We start from the raw sequence: 21,083 nt of genomic DNA, 5'->3' as shown, positions 1-21,083 counted from the left end.
ATTGTACAGTTTCAGCATTTATTGTGCCATGCTGATTTCCTATATGCTCAATTTACAAGTTGGAAGATGCATTTTCAACCTGTCAGCCCTGCAAACTCGACTTGAAGTTAAGTTCTTTACAACACAGGCATCACCACCAGTGATATAAAGGTTCTGCAGCCAAATTATGTCCATATTTGTACTTGTGCAATCCCACGGTCTTCAATTTAAACTCTCAACTGTTCCTATATAAGCACATTAATCTCCAATACAGCATACAAGTGTAACTGAGGATATGAGTGCTCTTGTAGAACTTTGTACCAGTGATGATGCACAAGGAGAAAGGAACCTAGCTTGACTTTCCCAGGTTGAGTATGAAGGACTTGTGGTTCTAAAAGTAACATCTTTTCGGTAGCAAAATGAGCAGAATTGATATGGAGTAATCAAGACACAAGCAGGGAACCATTGGCAGTTTTACAGAATCACTTTTCAGGATACAGCAGCATTTTAAAGTAACCACAATTTAAAGTACCATTAAAAGAACGGTTTACAGTTTTCTGTAGATTATTTTCATAAATATTGTCCCTGTTATATTTCAGTGGTTCAAGGTGAGGAGCTGTATTTTGGACTAATTAGTGAACTGTTATACTGTAAAGCCTGCAGCAAACGCTGAAATAACAACCCTGCCATTTCAGATACCATTTGATAAATGGACCTGCAGCAGGCTTCGTGAATGAATGCAGTATATAGGGAAGGTTGAAGAACTGCAGCTTGAAGAACTGTGGTGACCGTGTGTGGTTACTATAGAGATGGGCAACATTTTTCATATGAATATTTTATTCAATGACAAATGTCATTTCAGGTCTACTGAAATTATTCATGAATTCAGATCAAATTCAATAAATAGTTTAGGCCAAAAAATGAAAACAAATTTAAAAAAAATCAAAACATTTTGTTTCAACATCTTTAAAACAAAAATGCTTTGACTTTTTGTTTCAAAACAGCATTTTGTTTTGACATTTAGCTACATTTATTTTAAAACAAACAAACAAAAAGGGTAAAAACACGAGAAAAAAAAAGAGACCAACCTCCCCACAATTCCTTTTGGGTTGAACAGACTGAATCGAAGACTGAATTGTTAGCTGTCGTTTGTCAATCAAGACCTAATCATTATTGCGCTCACTTGTTATTTTGATTCAATGAAAGGCATGGGGGTTGATTAAAAAGGAATGGCTGGCTCACTGGATTTATGGAAGACATGGGGGAAAAAGCTATTGGTGAGAGTGTTATATCTTTGTGATGGGATCCTTTTAGAAAGAACAAAGTTATCAGTGTGGCAGCATCGGGAAGATGTCTGTGGTTAAAAATGAAAGTAAAAATGGCCCCCGATGGAAAAATGGACAGTTACCGTTTTGATGAGAAAAGGAGAGGATTTGAAGTGCATGTGGAAAGCAATATTTTTATGCCAATGGCACTGAGCATATTTGCAAGATCAGCTGTTGTAACTGGTTGATAAACAGACATTTTCTCTCCTGAAAGTTTTATTTCCATTAAATACTGGCTGATATGAACTATGAGGACTTGACTGAAGTGCTTATGAATCACTTTATACCCCAAGCAAACATCCTAGTTGCAAGATATACAATTCACTTCAGAAAACAGAGAAGGAGAAAATGTATCTGATTTTTGGCTTGTCCTAAATTGCTCTTCACAGCCTGTCGTTCTGGGAGCCATCTATCAGGAGAGATAGTTATGTACGTAGAACCAGAATTCCAGAACTAAGAACTGTGTCACAGAAAAAAACTTAACCTTAAACTCAAATGTAGTATGTACTGCTGCTTTGAGTCCACCAAGAGAAATCATTTTCACCTAAAAACGTGGAACAGCATTTCAGCTATGTGAATGGAGAGTGGACTCCTATGAAATCTCTGTGTAACCCCCTTTGGAATGTGCTAGTTCCAAGAACACTGAACTGAGCCCCTTTGGGTCCTAACCTCTGGACTACAGCAACAATGGCTCCAGAACCTCTAGACACCATTTCCCAGTCTGCACAGGAATGGGGGCAGGGACAGGGAAGAATAGATGGGAAATTCCTACAAAAGCCAACGGGGAGCTTCAGATAGAGTGATTTATATAAACAGTTTGCTAAGCCAAGGACTGCACAATCCATAAGAAAGATCATTTTGGTTAATGTAATCCAACACACTCTTTCACACAGTGTATGAAAGATTGTATCCTTATTCTTGGGGTTTTTTTTTTTTTTTTTTAAACTCAGTTTGTCAGTGGAAAGTGATTACTACGGAATATAAAAGTAATACCCAAAAGTTCACAGCTTCAGATTCTGGTTGAATTTCACTGATCACCACCAAGTAAAAGTGAAAATGGAAAGTCTGATGATTAGAAGTTAATTTTGGTGGCCAGATTTGGACCAAGGTACTGAAATTAGTCAAACTGAACCCTATAGCAGTCACTGTATCTTGGCACATGTTATCTATGGAAGTCAGCTAATGAGCCTTGGTGAATATTATGCACTGATATTGCTAAGAAGAATCAATGACCCGTGTTTGGTTGCTGATGGTGATTATTCCAAGTGGCCAGGACTCGCACACATGACAAACACTTCTGGTGCTCAGACTACTGGGTATTGGAAATATGTTTCCTGCATATGGTTAGCCTGAAGAGAGAGTTTCAGATAAACAGGCTGAGATTGTTTCTGAGGAACTTCAGATTTTCCTTAAGAGAAATTCAGACACATGTAAAGGTCAGCTGCTTATCATCCAGTAGCCAGTGGGCAAGCAGAACATTCTGTGCAGAAACTTAAGAGAATCAGCAAGTCAAAACAAGACTTGTTTTTAGGCTGACGGCACCACTCACTCAATCTGGGATCTGAAAAGGAAGTTCTCCATTCTGCATGCTTTTTACCACCAAAAATTCTGGAATCCAAAGTTAGGTGGCAGTTTTTGCTGAAGATGAGATAAGATGAATACCATAAAATTTCATTGTCCATGTCCAGCTTGACTCTGCAGTACTGACAGTTAAAAAAAAAAAACACCACCACCACCTGTAACATTGCAGGCATAATTCCATTGATTTCAATGGCACTGTGCCTGCTTCTTACATCAATAACTTCTGGCCTATCGTGAATTAGGACTCTAGGTAAGTATAGTACCAAAATGTCATTTTTACAGTCACTTTTCTGAACACAACCACACTTAAACTCTTTGATCTTTGCCTCACTAGAAGCTGCCCCCCCCTTTTTTTTACCCCGTTGGTTGAACCAACACTACTATCTTGTCATTGTTTTCTAACAACTGCTTCACTACAGCAAACTAGGCTCTGATCATCACTGGGAACCCTTTCCTAGCATAACCCCTTCCCCCCCCCCAAACACACACTCCTCCAATCATCAACTAGATCTGACCTCCTTGGCTTATTAGGTCTCCCAGATATGGAAACATTCAGTGAGGGCGGTATGGCCTGAAAGCAAAACATACCTACAACTAGGGAATGATGCATCTCACATTATAAATCTATGGGATCATGTAATCTGTTAGAATTAGTCATTAAAGCCATCAGGAAACAATAAATTTTACTCCACAGCTCTTTTTTAAATTGTATTTGAAAACAGGTTGTGTGTGCATATGTAAAAAGCATGGAGTATTAAATGACTTTAATGGTAATGCCCTCAAAACCAGTCCTCTTCCTTCCCAACAACCGGATAGTTTGAGCATTCACAGTCTTCCTTTCCACTGCAGCGTGGTTAATTAATAAACATTTAGTTAATTGAGTTTTGCCTGCCAATTCCACACAGGTTATTACTAAAACAAAATGCAATCTCCACTTTCATTTGAGCAACTGTAGCTGTTACATTTTAAATACAGTACAGAATATTTGAATATGCTGCCTGAATTCAAACTATAGGCATAAATATGGCAATGATGGCCACTCTTTGGACATCTTAGATTGTAGTCTGCTGCCTATCACAAATAATCTGTAGCGATACACAAGCTGAAATATTCACGGTCTCTGCAGTGCTTATTTAGGCCCAGAAAAACTATACATTATAGAGGGTCGGAATTTTTTTGATGAAATTTTGTCATCAGAAAATGCCAATTTAACAAAACCAAAACTTTTCACAGGAAAGGGTCAATTCTGATAATTTTTTCAAAGCTACAATGTTTTGAAAAAGTTTTGAAATTGTCAAAACATTTTGTTTCAACATTTTTGAAACAAAAAATTATTTTTTTAGTTTGAAATGACTTCTCATTTCAAAATTTAAGAGAATTATAGTAAAAATAAATCAAATAAAAAAGGTCAAAATTGAAACAAAATGTTTCAAAGTTATCGAAACAAAACATTGCAATTGACCTGAACTGATATTCCCCCCCAATTTTTGATAGGCAATAATTTGAGATTGACTTTTCATCCTGATTCGGGATGGGAATGGTTTTTGATATCCTGGAATATTTTGGAGCACAGGGGAAAATCTTTCCCGCTCTGAGCCACTAAACATATCATAATGAACCTGCTGGCTCCTTATTGGATGGTGTGTTAGTATCCAGTGCAACATTCAGCCAGCAGAGGGCTTCATAATCCCTTTCCTGTTCTGGATGGATAGGGCCCTACCAAATTCAGGGTCCATTTGGTCAATTTCACGCTCGTAGGATTTTTAAAATTGTAAATTTTATGATTTCAGCTATTCAAATCTGAAATTTCACGATGTTGTAATTGTAGGGGTCCTGATCCAAAAACGAGTTGTGAGGGGTCACAAGGTTATTGTAGGGGGGGTTGCAGTACTGCTACTCTTACTTCTGCGCTGCTGCTGGCGGCGGTGCTGCTGTCAGAGCTGGGCAGCCAGAGAATGGCAGCTGCTGGCCAGGAGCCCAGCTCTGAAAGCAGAGCCGCTGCCAGCAGCAACACAGAAGTAAAGGTGGCATGGTTTGGCATAACCACCCTTCCTCCTGTGCTGCTGCTGGCGGGGTGCTGCTTTCAGAGCTGGAAACCCAGCCAACAGCCACTGCTCTCTGACCGCCCAGCTCTGAAGACAGAGCAGAAGTAAGGGTGGCAATACTGCGAGTCCCCCCTAAAATAACTTTGTGATCCCCCCGCGACTTCCTTTTGTGATCCCCAATCTGAGAAACGCTGGTCTCCCCCATGAAATCTGTATAGTACAGGGTAAAAGCACACAAAAGACCAGATTTCACAGTCTGTGATGCATTTTTCATGGCCGTGAATTTGGTAGGGCCCTATGGATGGAATACTGGCAGCGGTTAAAGAGGACCTGGGCTCAGGTGGGAGCTGGAGGTTGGGTATGAGCAAGAGCAACTGAGAGCTGGCTGCAGAGAGAAATATGGGCAGCTTGGGAGCTGGGACTGAAGGGCAGAAAGCCAGAATGGGAGCAGCCTTTTGCTTGGAAGAGGGACAGTGTTAGTGGTGGATAACAAGCAACGGGCTGCAAAGGCGGAGTTGGTTTGTATGGATGGGTCAGAACAAGATAATGGGTCAGACAAAAAGGACTGGACTCTGGCCAGCATGCTGTTGGCTCTAACGCGAGTACTCCTGGCACTAGGCCCAAGTAGCCCCACCTTCATTCTCTGTACTGTTCGGCCCCCCAGGGGCTAGACTGGGAGCTGCTGGGTGTTGTGTTTACTATCTTTTGTTTGTAACTCAAGACCACAGCGCCACGGGTAACTGCAATGTTTGTTTCTGGCAGCCCGAGTAAAGCAACCCTGTATTCATTGTATGGCAAGCGTTTATAGGAACCCAAAGGGTCTAGTGCTGGGAACGGCTACAGTGTTTGCTTCTGAGCATGTGGGACAGCTGGCACGTTGCCATGCTGGTGTGTTACAGCATTCACAGCGACTTCCTGCTCTGGGGACTGCTAAAATATGTGCAACAGACTCTCCTGTAACAGTTTTGAAGCATTTTTGTCTTCTTGATACTTGGCTTTCCCTATGCTTTCAACAGACAGGAATGCCTTTGTAAAAACTCTCAGAGCCCCTCTTAAGTGCTAATTCTGTAAACAATGAAAACAAACAGGTTTGCAATTTATTAAAAAAAAACCAACACAAAAAAAAACAGGTCCAGAGCCAGGAGTCCTTAGTCCCTCAAAATCAATGGGAATTTTTCCTGAAGAAGTACTGAGTGAGAATTATTGTTTTTATTTATCATTTGTATTAGAGTAGTCCTACCAAGCAAGAGCATGTCCTCATGGTGCCAGGCACTGTAAACCACATAGCTTTTTAGAGGCAGTCCCTAAGTCAAAGAATTCACAATCTAAATATTATTTGTTTTACAATAGTGCCTAGAAGCTCTGAGATTTTGACCTTATTGTGCTAGGCACTATAGAAACATATAGGAAGAAACAGTCCCTGCGCTGCAGAGTTTATCAGTTCACATGGACACAATGGAGAATGTCGTATTATTATCCTCAATTTAGGCTATCCCCTACTGATGAGAAGAACCTTCAGGTCCATGGTCTTTTGATCCTTAACCTCTGTGCTGAGGCTCCCAGCAAGGGTGATAATTAAGGCCAAATCTGATGGTGTTTTTCATTTAGATGTATAAACCAGCCCACTAATTCACATTACAAAGGCAACTGAACAGCCAACAGATCGCAAGAACTTCTCGTCACTAACGACTTGGGCTGTGTGTATGAGGCCAAACACGCTGCTGGCATATATTGGCACAGCTCCATTTTCAATGGAGCTATGCTAATCAGCTAATGTACACCAGTAGACAATTTGGCCCCTAGTCTTTTCAAGGACACCAGTTGATAGAATTGCACGTGGCGAGGAAACAGAAGAAAACGGAATGACTTACTGCCACCTTTACCGCTCTTCTCCATTCGGTATTGGTAGATGTGCAGAGTGAAGAGCATGTGCGAGTTCCTGTGGTCCTCCTCATCGCAATCTCGCTGGCTGCTTCGGCGGGAGGCTATCGCTGCATCGAGGAAGAAGGCAGCCTTCTCCGCAGTGGGGGCACGGAGCTCACTCTGGTTTTGAAGCTGCAAGACAACCCAGGGGAAAGCAAATAAAGCAGCCCTGTTGGGTTTCATCACTAACAGGTAACATTCTTGGTGCCCTAAAGTCTAAGCACAGGTAAATGTACTAGGGACATAGGATTGTGATACTGAATCAGACCCAGGGTTCAGCTGTCCTGTCACCGAGCATGGCCAGTACCAGATGCTTCACAAGATAGATTGCCATGTTCAGGCTTCTGCCTGTGACTGTATGGCTGTACCTAATTGCTGTACCTTTGGCTGCAGTTCTATGAAAATCTAAGGACTAGATGTACTCCTAGGGGGATGGAAGGATACATGTAAGTGTCTATGTTGCATTACTTTCCTAAACCTTAAGCCATGTAATATATCACATTACCTTGGACTTGCAGTTGGTTTTGAACAACCACCACCGTTTGCGGTTCATTGCCATTCCATTTCAGAGCTGTCAGTTAACAGGCATTACCACAGTGTTTGCTCTGCTAAAGTGGGATTACTGCATTATCCCCTTTTGAGATTTAACATAGAAATGAACCACTGTAGCAGAGATATAAATTCATGTGTCTTTTTAATACACTTCGTACATGCCCAGCACCTTGTTCTTGCTTTACTCTCTATCTGTATTTAGGCCCCAAAAATGTCCACGAGGAGGCTTTGCATTGGCTGCAGCCTGTGTTTTAAAAAACAACAATAAAAAACGAAATGCTTCTCGGTCACATCGATGGAAGTAGGGATCACTAATGGGCACAAGGCTCCTCTACGTATTCAGTTTGTTTTTAAAAAAAGAAAACCCAAATGTCATGCGGAAGTGCTGTTTTTGCATCTCTATGGATGTGACAACCTAGAGGCTTGCTAACATCAGCGATGGAATCACAGTGGAGAGAAGTTAGAACTACAGAGTGGATTCAGCCTGTTACCTGTGCTATAGCCTGTGAAGGGACCAAGCAAAGGAGGGTTGAGCCTCCCCTATTCAGGGGTTGCCCAGGTTGCCCTGACTTGTACTTCCCACTGCAATAGCACCTAAAGGCCTTGCAACAGCAGGGAACAACTAGTTCAGGCTCTCAACATGCCAGGGGGAATTCTGAGCTGGACTGGCCTTTAGAGAGATATAATATATCCCAGAGCTCCCCAGAATGCTCCCTTCTCTGTACCCGGCCACCTCTGCTGACTGGGGCGGATGGGCAGGTGCATGGCTATGGCTTGTGTGCGAGGGACTGAGGGGGGAGCAGTCCCTGCACTCTGGGAAAACAGAAGTCTGTAGATTGTACTCAGCCCTTGTGAGGGGTGGAGGAAGAGCATAAAAGAGAGGGAGCCCCTTGTGTCTTCCCCCACAAGTTGGTCGGAAGCAATCCATTAGATGAAGCAGCACATCATGTATAATTAAATTGCATTTGCTGGACCTCAGTCACAGTCTCCAGTGTTGGGAATATAAAATGCTCTTCTCTCTCCAAAATGATAGCCAGCATGAAGTCAGCTATTATTAACCCTTGATAACGTGAGGAATGTGTGTGTGATTCATGTCATCAGACGTTAGTTTGGAGAAGTGACACGTGATTATGAAATATAACATTCATAGCTCCATAGATTCCAAGGCCAGAAGGGACCATTGCACTCATTTACTCTGACCGTGTGTATAACACAGGCCACAGAACTTCACCCAAGATAATCCCTAGTGCATAGCTTTTAGAAAACCATCCAATCTTGAATTAAAAATGGTCAGTGATGGAGAATCCGCAACGCCCTTGTTAAATTGTTCCAGTGGTTAATTACCCTCACTGTCAAAAATTTACACCTTATTTCCAAGTCTGAATTTCCAGCCCTTGGATTGTATTACACCTTTCTCTGCTAGACTGAAGAGCCCAAGTAGATACTTACAGACTGTGATCAAGTCACCCCTTAACCTTCTCTTTTTGAAACTAAATAGATTGAGCTCTTTGAGTCTTTCAATATAATGCATGTTTTCTCATCCTTGAATCGTTTTCATGGTTCTTGTCTCCAATTAATCAATATCCTTCTTGAATGGTGGGCATCAAAACTGGACACAGTATTCCAGCAGTGGACACGCCAAATACAGAGATAAAATAACCTCTCTACTCCTGCTCGTGATTCCCCTGTATATCCATCCAAGGATCACATTAGCTCTTTTGCACACCATGTCATACTGGGAGTTCACATTCAGCTGATTATCCACCATGACCCAAAAAACTTTTTCAGAGTCACTGCTTCCCAGGATAGAGTCCCCCATGTTCCTAGATGTATATATTTACGTTCAGCCATATTAAAACACACGTTTGCTTGCATCCAGCTTGCTCTGTATCAGTGACTTCTCTTCATTATTTACCTCTCCCCCTATTTTTGTGTCATCTGCAAACTTTATCAGTGACGATTTTATGTTTTCTTCCAGGTCACTGATAAAAATGTTAAATAGCATTTGGCTAAGAACCAACCCTGCATGACCCCACTGGAAACACACCCGCTAGATGACAATTACCCATTTACAATTACATTTTGAGACCTATCAGTTAGCCAGTTTTTAATCCATGCTGTGTTAGTTTTTAATAATTGTACACACACTGATGATGGCATTGGTATTGGTAATACACAGAGCTGGTCCACAGACTACAGCGGAGGCCTGTTTGTCTGAGAGGTTAAAATACAATGACAAGTTTCCTTTTTCAGCCCTTACTATGAGTGCAGCCCAGGAGTAAGTTCCTCTTCTAAAAGAGAGGGAGCCCAAAAAAGGGTGAATAAAATCATTAGAACGCTAGACTCAGTCTAACCAAGTCCCACTAATCTACTTGTTTTCTTACTAACGCATAGTTTCTCAGTTGATGCAGAGCATGGTTTGTGGTAGATATATATTAAAACAACCTCACCTTGTAAACAACAAGATAATGCTCAAAACCATATACACTAAAGTCTGATTAAGAGTAATGTGACGTATAGGAATCATGTTGCTGATTTTGTACATATATTAATAGAACATTTTACCTTCTTTTCCTCTGAGTATATCAAGCATTAATTCAGTTGTGTTGTATGTAGCTGTGAAACCATGAGGCCCTTGTTTTCTACATACTGCACTTTGACAGTTGGGATTGACAATACTGTACATCATCCTGTGGTCCTGCTTCTACTGTCCCCACTCTCTAGAGTGATTGGTGCCCTGAGGCTGCTAAGTGCTTAGGGTTCAGAGACCATAATTGTGTCCTGTCATTGTGGATTTCCCCCAAATTGTGAGCTCACGTGGGGACAAGGCCTGTTGCTGTGTATGTAGTAAAAGGAAAGAGTGAGCATTTTTTGTACCAACTAAGTAAAAGTAAAAAAATCCATAGACTTTCTAATGGTTGTCCTGGAGGTAATATGAACTACTTAGGTGTTCCTGCTGACTCTCCACGCCTGAAGAGAGTTGGAGTTATTCTTGGCTTGCCCAGCTCTAACATTTATTTCTTGGCAACAATTAATAAGTAGCTATTAATACTTCCTACAACATTGCTAATGCTAGTGCTATAAATAATGGAGTTTATAGAGAGATAAACAGCCATATAAATGACTTCCAGCTATTTGTGCAATACTGTAAATATTTTAGCTTGTTGTTTTATAAAAGAGATCACAGTTCTTCTCTCTTTTTTTGGGTGGGGGGGTGAATTTTGCTTGCTCTGAATGTTTTCAAATTTTATTGCAAACATCAACCCCTGCTCACCATCAGTTATATTGGACGTACAAATATTGAGGCCGGGAAAGCAGATGGCCCCACAGCTGCAGGTCATAAAGTTCTTGTATGTTTCAAAGTAAACACATTCAAGTCTGAAAAGTTTATACTTCCAGTAGTTCTTGAATTTGAGTTCTACCATCTCAGTAGCACAGAAAAATATCACTAGGCTTGGCAGAATTTGATTTAATTTTTTTTGATAATTTTGATGAAGGTTTAGTTTTAAGCATATTTTAATTTTTATAAATTTAAATTTTCACAGTTGCAGGAAATTGGGGGGAGGGTGTTGGACAATAATTATTTAAATGACAGTAGATGTTGAGAATCAAAAAGTTAAAGCTTTATAACTGTTAAAACAAAAATTGCCAGCATCACATCAAAATATACAAGTAAATATCCTTAAACCAAATTCAAATAAGTTCTCAAGAAGCATTTTTCTTACTTTGCCTATCTGGAAAGTTCAGTTATCATCGATGGACATATTTTTATCACTTTTGTGTGTGTGCAGCAATTGATATTTTCCAGCGTTTACTGATGAGAATCTAATCCTTTCAAGCCTAAATATTACATTGCTAGAGATTAGTTCCATTTAAAATAAATCTTAAATTCACCTGCATGCCACAGATTGGGTCCTCACAAAGGTAGACACCTGGGGACTGACCATCCTGCAGGCTGCCTGTAGCTACTTCTGACAGTAAGTCCCTCAGATTTTCTTCTTTCCCCCATACTTCCACTGCAGAGATCCGGACTGAGAAGCGGGCCCCAGTCTTCTCTTTCCGTTCATTAATCAGCTTGAAGAGCCATGAGATGGCACAGGGGATTATGCCTAGGTTCTGCATGGAATCATCTTTTCCAATCATGGTGTATGACTTTCCTGTCAGGTAGGAGGGAGGGGAGAAAAGAAAATTAAATTACACTCAGTGCATCCAGAGCTTTCTGTCAAGTGACATTATTCTGCACAGGCTCAGGAAAACAATTTCCTTTACAAAAGACAGACAGACGGAAAGAAAGGACAAATAACAGCATTTAAAATTGGTAGGCTAGATCCAGAGCTGTTATCCATTTCTCTGCAGCATTCTGCTACCATAAAGGGGCTGAAAAACAGCCAGATCTTCCTAGATGAAGATTCCCCTAACATTCAAGGAATCCTTAGCTGGGGTATATCTGGCTCCCACACCACTCTGCAGCTAACAGTGTAGAAGGCATGTCGGGTAGGGTGGAGGGTGGCCGAGTGTCATGTGCTCCAACAATCCCTAGTTTGGAAATGATCTCCTGGGGGAGGTGGGGAGGAATGTTACTAGCCAGCATACTTTAGAGCAGCCCCTAGATGGTTCTATAGGATGCTAGGGCTGGAACTGACGTAGAGCTGGCCCCGGGGATCAGGTAGCTGCAGGTGGCTCTTTTCTGCATCCCCACCCTTAGCTACACTCGGCAGAAGCTAGACATATAAAATAATCTGGTCCAGAGGTGGTCCCACAAATGTGGAGTCTGGATCCAGATCAAAACATTCCCTAAGTTTGGTGCTCTCTGGAACCAGGATTTTGGTGCAGGCCTGTCTCTGTTTAAAACATCTGTTAATTAAAAGCATCCATACAGTATTATCTTACTGTTTTCTGTATTACTTCATATACTGCACATAATTAAGTTTTCAGAATCTCTCTCATTTATAGCTCTTTCTATAGCTGTCACACAAACGATATCGATATGCATACACTTCAGACAATTTCTCGTGGCTTTTTTTTAATCTCATTTTATTTCATGAATTATGGACATAAGTGGAATCTAATGTTAAGAGGGTTAGTGCAGCAAGATATTTTTAGACTTTACAACTCTTTGTGAAACTGTGTGTGTCCATAGGAGTAGGAATAGTGGGGAAGGCAGTTAATGAAGCAGCTGCACATTGTCAGCTAATGTTTTATGCTTTATCTCAGTCTAGATTAGATAATTAAAAACCGTGGAAATTGGGAGGCACAATCGGCCAATTGGTAGGACATTGGATTGGGAGCAGGGATTACTCTCTGGCCTTAAGCAAGTCATGAAGGCTTGAGACTTCAAGTATTCATCAGTTCTGGGTACCTCCATTTTGGATGCAATTTGAGACAACCAGGCCTTGACAGCGTACTCTACTTCTTCATTGCCTGAAGAATGGAAGTTTCCTTGAAGTGTCTTTTTAATGTGGTAGAACTGTGTGGGATCACTTTTCAGGTAGTAATAAAGGTGGCAAAGTTGTTGCCATTAAAAAGTCATCATTTCCCAACAGATACCTCTAGATACGGACGAGCAGTACATAAAATTATGTTAGAATTTTAATGTCTTCTAAAAGAATCTTGTTTTGATTACACTCTTTTTGTCAGCATTGAAAGTTTTGATCATGCAAATGGTTGCAGAAGCAAATTTTTGGCTAGTCGCTGAAGATTCAATTAATGCAACTTGTTTCAGGCAGAAAAGAAAGTGGTTTATAATGGGTAGGTCATCCATCAAGGAAGAGCAAAAAATATCATGTGTCTTAGGCACCCAGTCCCAATGCTTATATTCTGAGTCACAAATATTGAAGGAATATAGTCAGTTTGTAAGCAGCCCATAAGACTGAAATGGTTGCCTAGATTTCGAACGCTGAACATATTCATAAAAGTTGTAGACTACTATGGGATAATTCATTAATCACCAAATTATTCTTATTACTATTACTTCCACTGCAGTAGTGCCCAGAACTCCATTGTACAAAGTACTGAACAAACATACACAAAGGCAACCCATTCTGCTGAGACCTCACAATCTAGGACTTCGACAATATGCAACAGCAGAATAAATGGACAAATAAGAAAGAAGGACCAGGTAGGGAAAAGACATGTGCAATTTCATACCTAATAGCGTACTGAACGCAGGCAGTTTAAAAGCTGTTGTTTTCCTTAACCTAAAATAAAAATCATTTAAGGCTTGAAGTAGAAACTTCGCTGTTTGATTAAGGAAATGCAACAATACCAACCCAGTTTGGCATGGCCAAAGCAGAACACGCAGCCGTCTGCCCCATTCACCACTGACTGGATCACCTCAGCCACAGTCCCAGCACACACTTCAGCCTGCCACAGGTAGAACAGGATTGACAAAGATATTTAACAATAAAAAAAATTAACAGAACATCATAAATATTCATGGCTGTGACAGCACCAAAATGCAATTGCTGATTTCCAGTAGTATCGTATCATCTCTAAGGGCCCAATCTTGCATGCCCGACTTAGGTGAGTTGCCCCATTGAAGTTAATGAGACTACTCAGATGAGTAAGGTGATTAGGACTTGGCTCTGAGCCAATTAAATTCCCTTTATGGAAGCCCTAGTCCATTTGCTTCAGCATGAGGTGCTGAAACTTCATTATCCTTGTAAAAGTTCTGTATGTTGAGAAATGGCAGATGGCTCTTTTATTCTAAATAGACTTCGCACCTGCTAAGCAGAGGTGGGTGAAATGCGCATAATGGAAGAGGAGAGGCTCATTATTTGGTAAAGCTGGATACAAAATCGGATTCACTTGGCCTTTTTTTGTTTACCTTTTTTTCTTTAAAAAATTGCATTTTTTCAACCAGCTCTGTTGTTTAGCAAATTATTACCAGAATTTTGGATGCAGTGGAAATGTTACAATTCTGCTGTTGGAGAGTTTGTGCGGGGGTGGGTGGGAGTCTATGAACAGGGCACACCCCCTTTTGTTTTGTCTTCACTAGGAAATATTTTCTAAAATTCCCCACCTTTGCTTTGAATCTCCCCAGCTGTTAACAATGGTAGGAGCCCTAATGAAGACAAGATGCTGGTAGTCGGTGGTGTTTTAAGCACCTTGTCATATAGATTCACCCTGAGCATGTTTAGATAACACAGACAGACACCCAGACCCCTGTCTAAACTATTCTATTCCACTTCTTACACTATGCCAATCAGCTGGAGCTCAGCCAGTGGTAGCAACATTTAGGAATTTTAGGAAAAATTTCCTATTGTAGATAAGACCTTGGTGGTTGCTTCTCCATTGGTCCAGTTTAGAGACATTTGTTACTCTATTGTTTTCTAATCCGTAATTAAGATTATCACTAATTATTTATATATCTGGGGTAAAGCCTGTGTCTTCTTATACTGAACTGGGTGGCAAAACCTGACATAAATATTCCTCAGCTTTTTAATAAATTGAGGACAGAATGTAGGATTAGCCATCTTCACATTATTGACTTGCAACACTGATATGATCAACATGAGCACTAACCAAAAACAGTTGAAAGCGTACCATCAAATACTGCTATCTGGTGTTTATTTGCAGGCTAGGCAGCATTTTATATCACTCGTATGATTTATCGCACATGTAATGCAAAAGATTAAAGTAGGGATTCTCAAACTTCATTGCACCGTGACCCCCTTCTGACAACAAAAATTACTACACGACCCCAGGAGGGGGGACTGAAGCCTTAGCCTGCCCAATCCCTGCCACCCCGGATTTGGGGGCCAAAGCTAGCCTAAGTCTAAGCTAGCCCTGGCGACCCCATTAAAATGAGGTCTCGACCCACTTTGGGGTCCTGACCCAGAGTTTGAGAACCGCTGGATTAAAGAAAATCTGATCATCATATTAAAGAGATTTGATTTAATGTATTTGTCACAATATTGCTGGCATCTATGGACCGAATTAATCCCTGGTCTAACTCCAGTGAAATCTCTGAAATTACAGCAGGGATGAATATGCCTCTTGGGCACACTAGTGCAACCTGGAAAGCATCTTAGATCCTTGTTAGTCCAAGTCATACGTTGCCTACCTGAGATGCATCTTGGGGGAAAACTGCATCAAAAGCAAACATCTTGGGGGGAACCTGATTGCCCCTTTTCTGGAAGGTGTTCTGGCCTCCACAAGACAATGGGTCATACAGAGTAATTTGCTTCTTACGGGGATCAACCTTTAAGAAGGAGCTGGACTCAGATGTATCCCTGGCAAGGGTGGAACAAATGCGCACCATGACTTTCACCTGTCAGCAAACACAGAAAGAAAACCACATTTAATTAGAGCATTGAATATACTAGAGTTTAGGATTTTTTAAATGGGTTTTCAAATTTCAGTGAGCCAAATCATTCTTGCTTTACTCAAGCCAGTGGGGCCACTGAGGTCAATAGACATCCAAGTGTTTGTAAAGGAAGCAGGATTTGGCCTACAGTGCACAATTAATAAGGCCGAGAGCCCCCTCTCTCTTGCCTTAATGGTCAGCTTGTGTATTTAATAATTACCAGGCACATCAATGTATTTTAATGTCTCTGTTACTCTAGTATAAAAGTATTATATCCTCTTTTTTTTGTCTTGAGATTCACATAAATAGAAAATTAACTGCACCCTGGTAGACCAATTAAGCAAACCAAAAGGTAATCTAGGCTGCTAAGCTATCAAGACTGATGCTGTTTCTATGAAGACGACTGATCAATAAAGCAAGCACATAAAAGCTATATCTGTAATTTACACGTTTTAATTTCTAATCCAAATGCAGACATTAAATGCCCAGTTCATAGTGTCATCAAAGAGTTGTGAAAGAGCCTAGTTTTAATGGTCAGCTTTTGAAATTATCTCCAAGGGTCTGGAATGTAATAAGCGTTAAAGGATGTGTTAAAACACGTTCGCTCACAACCCATTAGATGAGTACATAACAAGGTGTTATTTCTATAACTAAGATACATCTCTGTGGGATGTAATGAGGTTATACAGTATCATTAACCAAACTTGTAAGCAATTCAGATATAAGCAAAACCACTGATAATTCAACACAGCTTTGGTCCCTTCAGTAATTTTACTATTATTTGGCACTTGACTTTTTGAACTTTGTAGGATACATTCCCCATCTTTGTCAACTCCTGTGTATTTCCTTTCAAGTCACGGCTGTGTTGTTTTGTCCGGAAGCAGACTGACTTCAAGACGACAACCAGACAGAACTTATGGTTAAAAGCTTCTTAAATATGTCAATTGTATCAAACACACAAGTTTGGGCAAGTAGCAGTGCAATAAGTGGTGTCCTCATCATAGTGTGAAAGCATAACTACTGTTAACATTATGGAAGTGGCATGTATGCCTTAAGAGAAGACTATTTTCCAAATTTTGAGGCAAATACAGTTTCTTTCTCTTTGCAATGCAAACAGAGCAAGTTCATGCAAATTACCATCTGAATATAGTCTGTGCACAAGCGGGGAATGGACCCAATGCCAAATGCTCCTCTCCCCCTTTGGGATGGCACTCCTTGTGGGTGAGGATCCCCCTTCATGGTGGCACTAGCCCTCCAAACTGAGATGAGATTAAATCAGAAGCTTGGTGAGTTCAAACTCACTGGGACAATTTCATCATTGCTATAACTCCACTGACAATGGAATTACACCAGGTATCAGTGTAGTCCATTCAGTATTTTTGTGTTCCTTTCTGCGTACACTCATGCCTAAAAGGGGTGACTTGGCCCTAAATCTATTATCGTAAGAAAACAATTTGATCATTAGACAGGGAGTCTGGTTAAGACTCTGTACGCAGGCTTTCTGTTCTGTGTTCCACTACCAATTAAGGTAAAGCAGAGAAACACTGTTGGAGTGTGGAAGGTTCTGTTCTCATTTATTCAGCCTCACTGTCTGTTTAACCTTTCTCCCCAATCCCTCATTTTAAAAGGCTTTTTTTATTACACTGCCCCACTTTCCATATTGTGTTAAAGGCATTCTATTCAGCTGTGCCGTAGGTAGGCCCAGCTACCATTGAAGAAAGTGGGAGTTACACCCATTAGAGCTCTAGGGCTGAATTTGGCTCAACATAATTAATTGATTGCAGATGCAATTCTCCAGGCAGCTCAGGGAGAGCTCACTAGTCAAGTCAATGAAGGTGGGAGGAAGCACAGCAATAAGTCCCTGGCAGGGCAAGAAAACAAAAGAGCAAATACAACCCTTTAACGGTTTTCCTGCTTGCATCTTGCTCCCTGTTTGCTTTCTCAGCAGTGTCCTCTATTTTTAAACAGATGCCAACATTTGGGATCTGCTGGATTAGACTGATCTGCTGGAAATCAAACTGACATAACACTGTAAATAAAAATAAATTGCCTGATGCACTTTTAAAATCTATTTTTTTTCTGTGTGTTCAGGTGTTGTATTTGAGAGCTAATAACTCAGATCCTGAAAATTCCTTATCACTTCATGCAGGGAGAAGACCTGACTAAATACACCCCAGGACTGATTCTAATCTCAGTTACATCGGTTTTACATCAGTGTAACTTCCTTAGCTGCAGTGGAGTTACTCCTGATTTACACCTGGATAAGTGAAATCAGAATTAGGCCCATTTCTTCTCGTTGTTGAATTAACATAACGGACCATTCTATTCTCCAACAAATGTTTCTGCTTTTAGGATGGCAGAGGTTTCAGGAGCCAGGTTTCTCTCTCACTGGCATAAAAAACCAGTGTAGCTGAAACTATAAAATTTACTATCATTAATGGCAAATTTGCTGAATAAACTGCCATCCCAAGTTCATCAGGGAAGACCCCAGAGACAGATAGCATACATTATTTGCCTACTACTTCCTGGTCTTCTGATATATGTGAGGTGAGATGACGACACTGTGTTGCAATGCACATTGATAATTCCAGAGCGTTGGTCTTTCATTTGTTTTGAAGAAGAGACTGAGGAGTTTCTATTGGTCAAAGTGAAGAATGATTATGTTGACCAGAGAATTCTGGATTGTAACCTCGGTTAAGAGAGACACTCACGACAGGGTAATGACCTTAGGCAAATCACAGGACTGCCTTGTGTCATCGTCCACTTAGTGGATGCCCACTATAAACCAGATGCAAGGACTGCCAGATTCTGATCTCACATGCTTAAAAATCAGAAGCAGCTCCACTAATGTCAACTGGAGTCACCCCAGGGCGAAACTGCTGTAAGAGCTAATTAGACACAAAAGGTCTTAGCTGACCTTTCTTGTACGATGAAATGGCAAAGAGGAGTGTTTAAAAATTGTCTAAGACTAGGAAAAAGTGGATCAACTTCACATCGTTATTTTCCCTATGAATTTAAACAGTTTTCTCCAAATATTCTAAACAGCATGGATAGGTAATATTTATATTAGTTTCCAAAACTAAATATTCCTTTAATTATTAAACATGGGAGATGTCCCTTCGACTGTTAATCTACAACGTCACTTAATGTGGCTTTTAGCAGATATTTTAAGGGGACACCACAGTCTCAGCCACAAAGTTGGAATGACTCTTTTGGAGGTTGAGGTTTTACCAACCTCTTTGAAAGCAATGTCCTCTCTGAAAAAAGACTAACAGAACATAGGCAGGTTTTTACTAGACACAAACTCATTATGGAGCAAATCTGGACCTAGAAAAAAAAATGCAACTGTCATGGAAATCTCTTGGACAAAATGAATGTGAACAAAAACAGTGCTTTAAGTTAAACACTGGGTGTATAACCGACGTGAAAAGTGAGTGTGAGTAGTAACAAAGGATTACCACTGACTTAGCATTTTGTAGGAGCCTGACTCTGCTCTCAGTTATACCAGTTTTATCACATTGTAATTCCCTTGATTTCAATTGAGTTATTCCTGTTTTACGCCAAATTAATTGGAAGAAGAATCGAGCCCTAGGTGTGCAAAATAAGTATAATTTACAGTCTAAAGAGAGCTGCCATTGCGTATAGTTGAAGAAGGAACAAACAGAAAAGGTATAAGATACAGTAGAGGTGGCCTGCAAAATGGGGATATTGATATTTAAATTCACACATGTAACCCTGGTACTATATGCTAAGCACAGTAAAACATTACATCATATCCAGGTCAAAGGGATATTCGTATTTGGAGCAAATGGTTTGTGGGTAAGGCATAAAAGACTGAGAGCCAGGAGATATGGACTCTATCTCCGGATTTGCCAAAGACATGCAGTGTCTTACCACCTCCCTCACAGGAAAGTTGTATGGCTACATTCAATTACATTGGTCAAGTGCTTTAAGGATTCTCAGATGGAGGGTGCTACTGAAGTGCAAATTATTATTACATATTCTAATTATTACCTATGTAACTTAATAGAGAAGATGTCACACAAGAAAATTCCCCAACTCTGGTTATGACAATAGTAAATCAAATCGACTACATAAGGCAGAACTGATGAAGCCACATGGCCCATTGAACTCCCATTTCACAACTTCACATGCAATTTATGAACAGGTAGGGGTGATGGGTTTAAAGCCAGTGCAGGACCAAGCAATATACTACACCAGGGAGGCAGTATGAAAGAAGGTAGAACAGTAATTCATTCAGCTATGGGTATAGCTCCAGGAACCTAATGGTCTTAAAAGACTTTCAGTTCAATTTCAGGTTGAAGATCACAGGTGCTGCTCTGGGTAAGAGAGAATATAGTGCAGTTCATTTGAAGCCAGCTGAACAGTGGGGTTTAAGAACTTTAATACTTTTTGCCTTGCCTTGCAATTTAAATGAACTATAAATTGAGATTTTTCTCCTGAAAGGCAGGAAATTGGGTTTTTATGCTTCGCTTCCTGTGTGTCATTATTCCCCGAGTCCATTGCTACACTTCCCAACTAATCCCCTGTAATTAAGGGGTTAGGATATACCACTTGTGATTTACAGGACCACTCAGACTGCCTGCTGAAGTTCTTATTTGAGTCCCAATAATCGTTCAGGTCTTTGGCAGTGTCAAGCTTCTGATAGACCTCTCTGATTGTTTCCATAAAACAGAAAAAAAAAAAGCAAGACACAAGAGTGTGCTCTTGGAACACACAGTACTGATAAAACAAACATTCTGGGTCAAATTTTGGTCTCATACCCATGTCAATCCAGATTAACTCAGTCTGCTTACTCTGGATTTACACTGGTTTGAATGAATTCTTTTCCTGTATTGTGAAGTTTCTTTGCCTAAACATAAGCCTTGCCTCCTAATATTGCACACTCCAGGGGCAGCAGCACCAGTGCTTGCAAACTTGAGCATACAGGGCACAATCCAAGCCCACTGATCTCAGTTGTGCATACAGGGCTTGATAGAAGAGCACTGAATTATTAGGAGTCCTTTAATTGATTTCAAGGGGTTTTGGGTCCAGACTATAGGCCTTTATTGTGCTCTTACACCAGTTCTGCACTCTGTCGATTGGCTTCAACGGTGTTGCTCTTGATCTACATCGATGTAAGCGAAAGCAGAATCAAGCCCATACTGCTTAGGCTTTCATTACCCAGGCCTGGTTTTAAATTGTAACACCACTTTTACGGATGTCTTTATATCCAGGGGTCACCGGCATGAGAAAGTCACCATTTACTCACAGGTCCTGCTCAGTAGTGTCAGTCATAGCACCGTTATTTTATGCATAGGGAACTAATTTTGTCATTTCTAGACCACTGTACAGTAGCTGTAAGTACAT

At 40.6% G+C, this 21,083-nt stretch overlaps 1 protein-coding gene across 1 annotated transcript in view; it reads right to left on the bottom strand.

Annotated features, from left to right (window-relative positions):
* KIF26B (kinesin family member 26B) overlaps positions 1-21,083 on the bottom strand; it is a 423,104-nt gene that overhangs the window by 80,981 nt on the left and 321,040 nt on the right. Inside the window, exons 6-9 of the mRNA XM_074948941.1 lie at positions 15,471-15,677; positions 13,675-13,768; positions 11,300-11,562; positions 6,802-6,985 (exon numbers count right to left, since the gene is read on the bottom strand). Of these exons, the coding sequence (XP_074805042.1) occupies positions 6,802-6,985; positions 11,300-11,562; positions 13,675-13,768; positions 15,471-15,677 (748 nt within the window). The remainder of the gene's footprint in view (positions 1-6,801; positions 6,986-11,299; positions 11,563-13,674; positions 13,769-15,470; positions 15,678-21,083) is intronic.

This window comes from Natator depressus, chromosome 3 (assembly GCF_965152275.1).
Source record: "Natator depressus isolate rNatDep1 chromosome 3, rNatDep2.hap1, whole genome shotgun sequence".
Classification (NCBI taxonomy): Eukaryota; Metazoa; Chordata; order Testudines; family Cheloniidae; genus Natator; species Natator depressus.
Note: the sequence above shows the minus strand (reverse complement) of the source record. Positions and strands in the feature narration are given on the sequence as shown.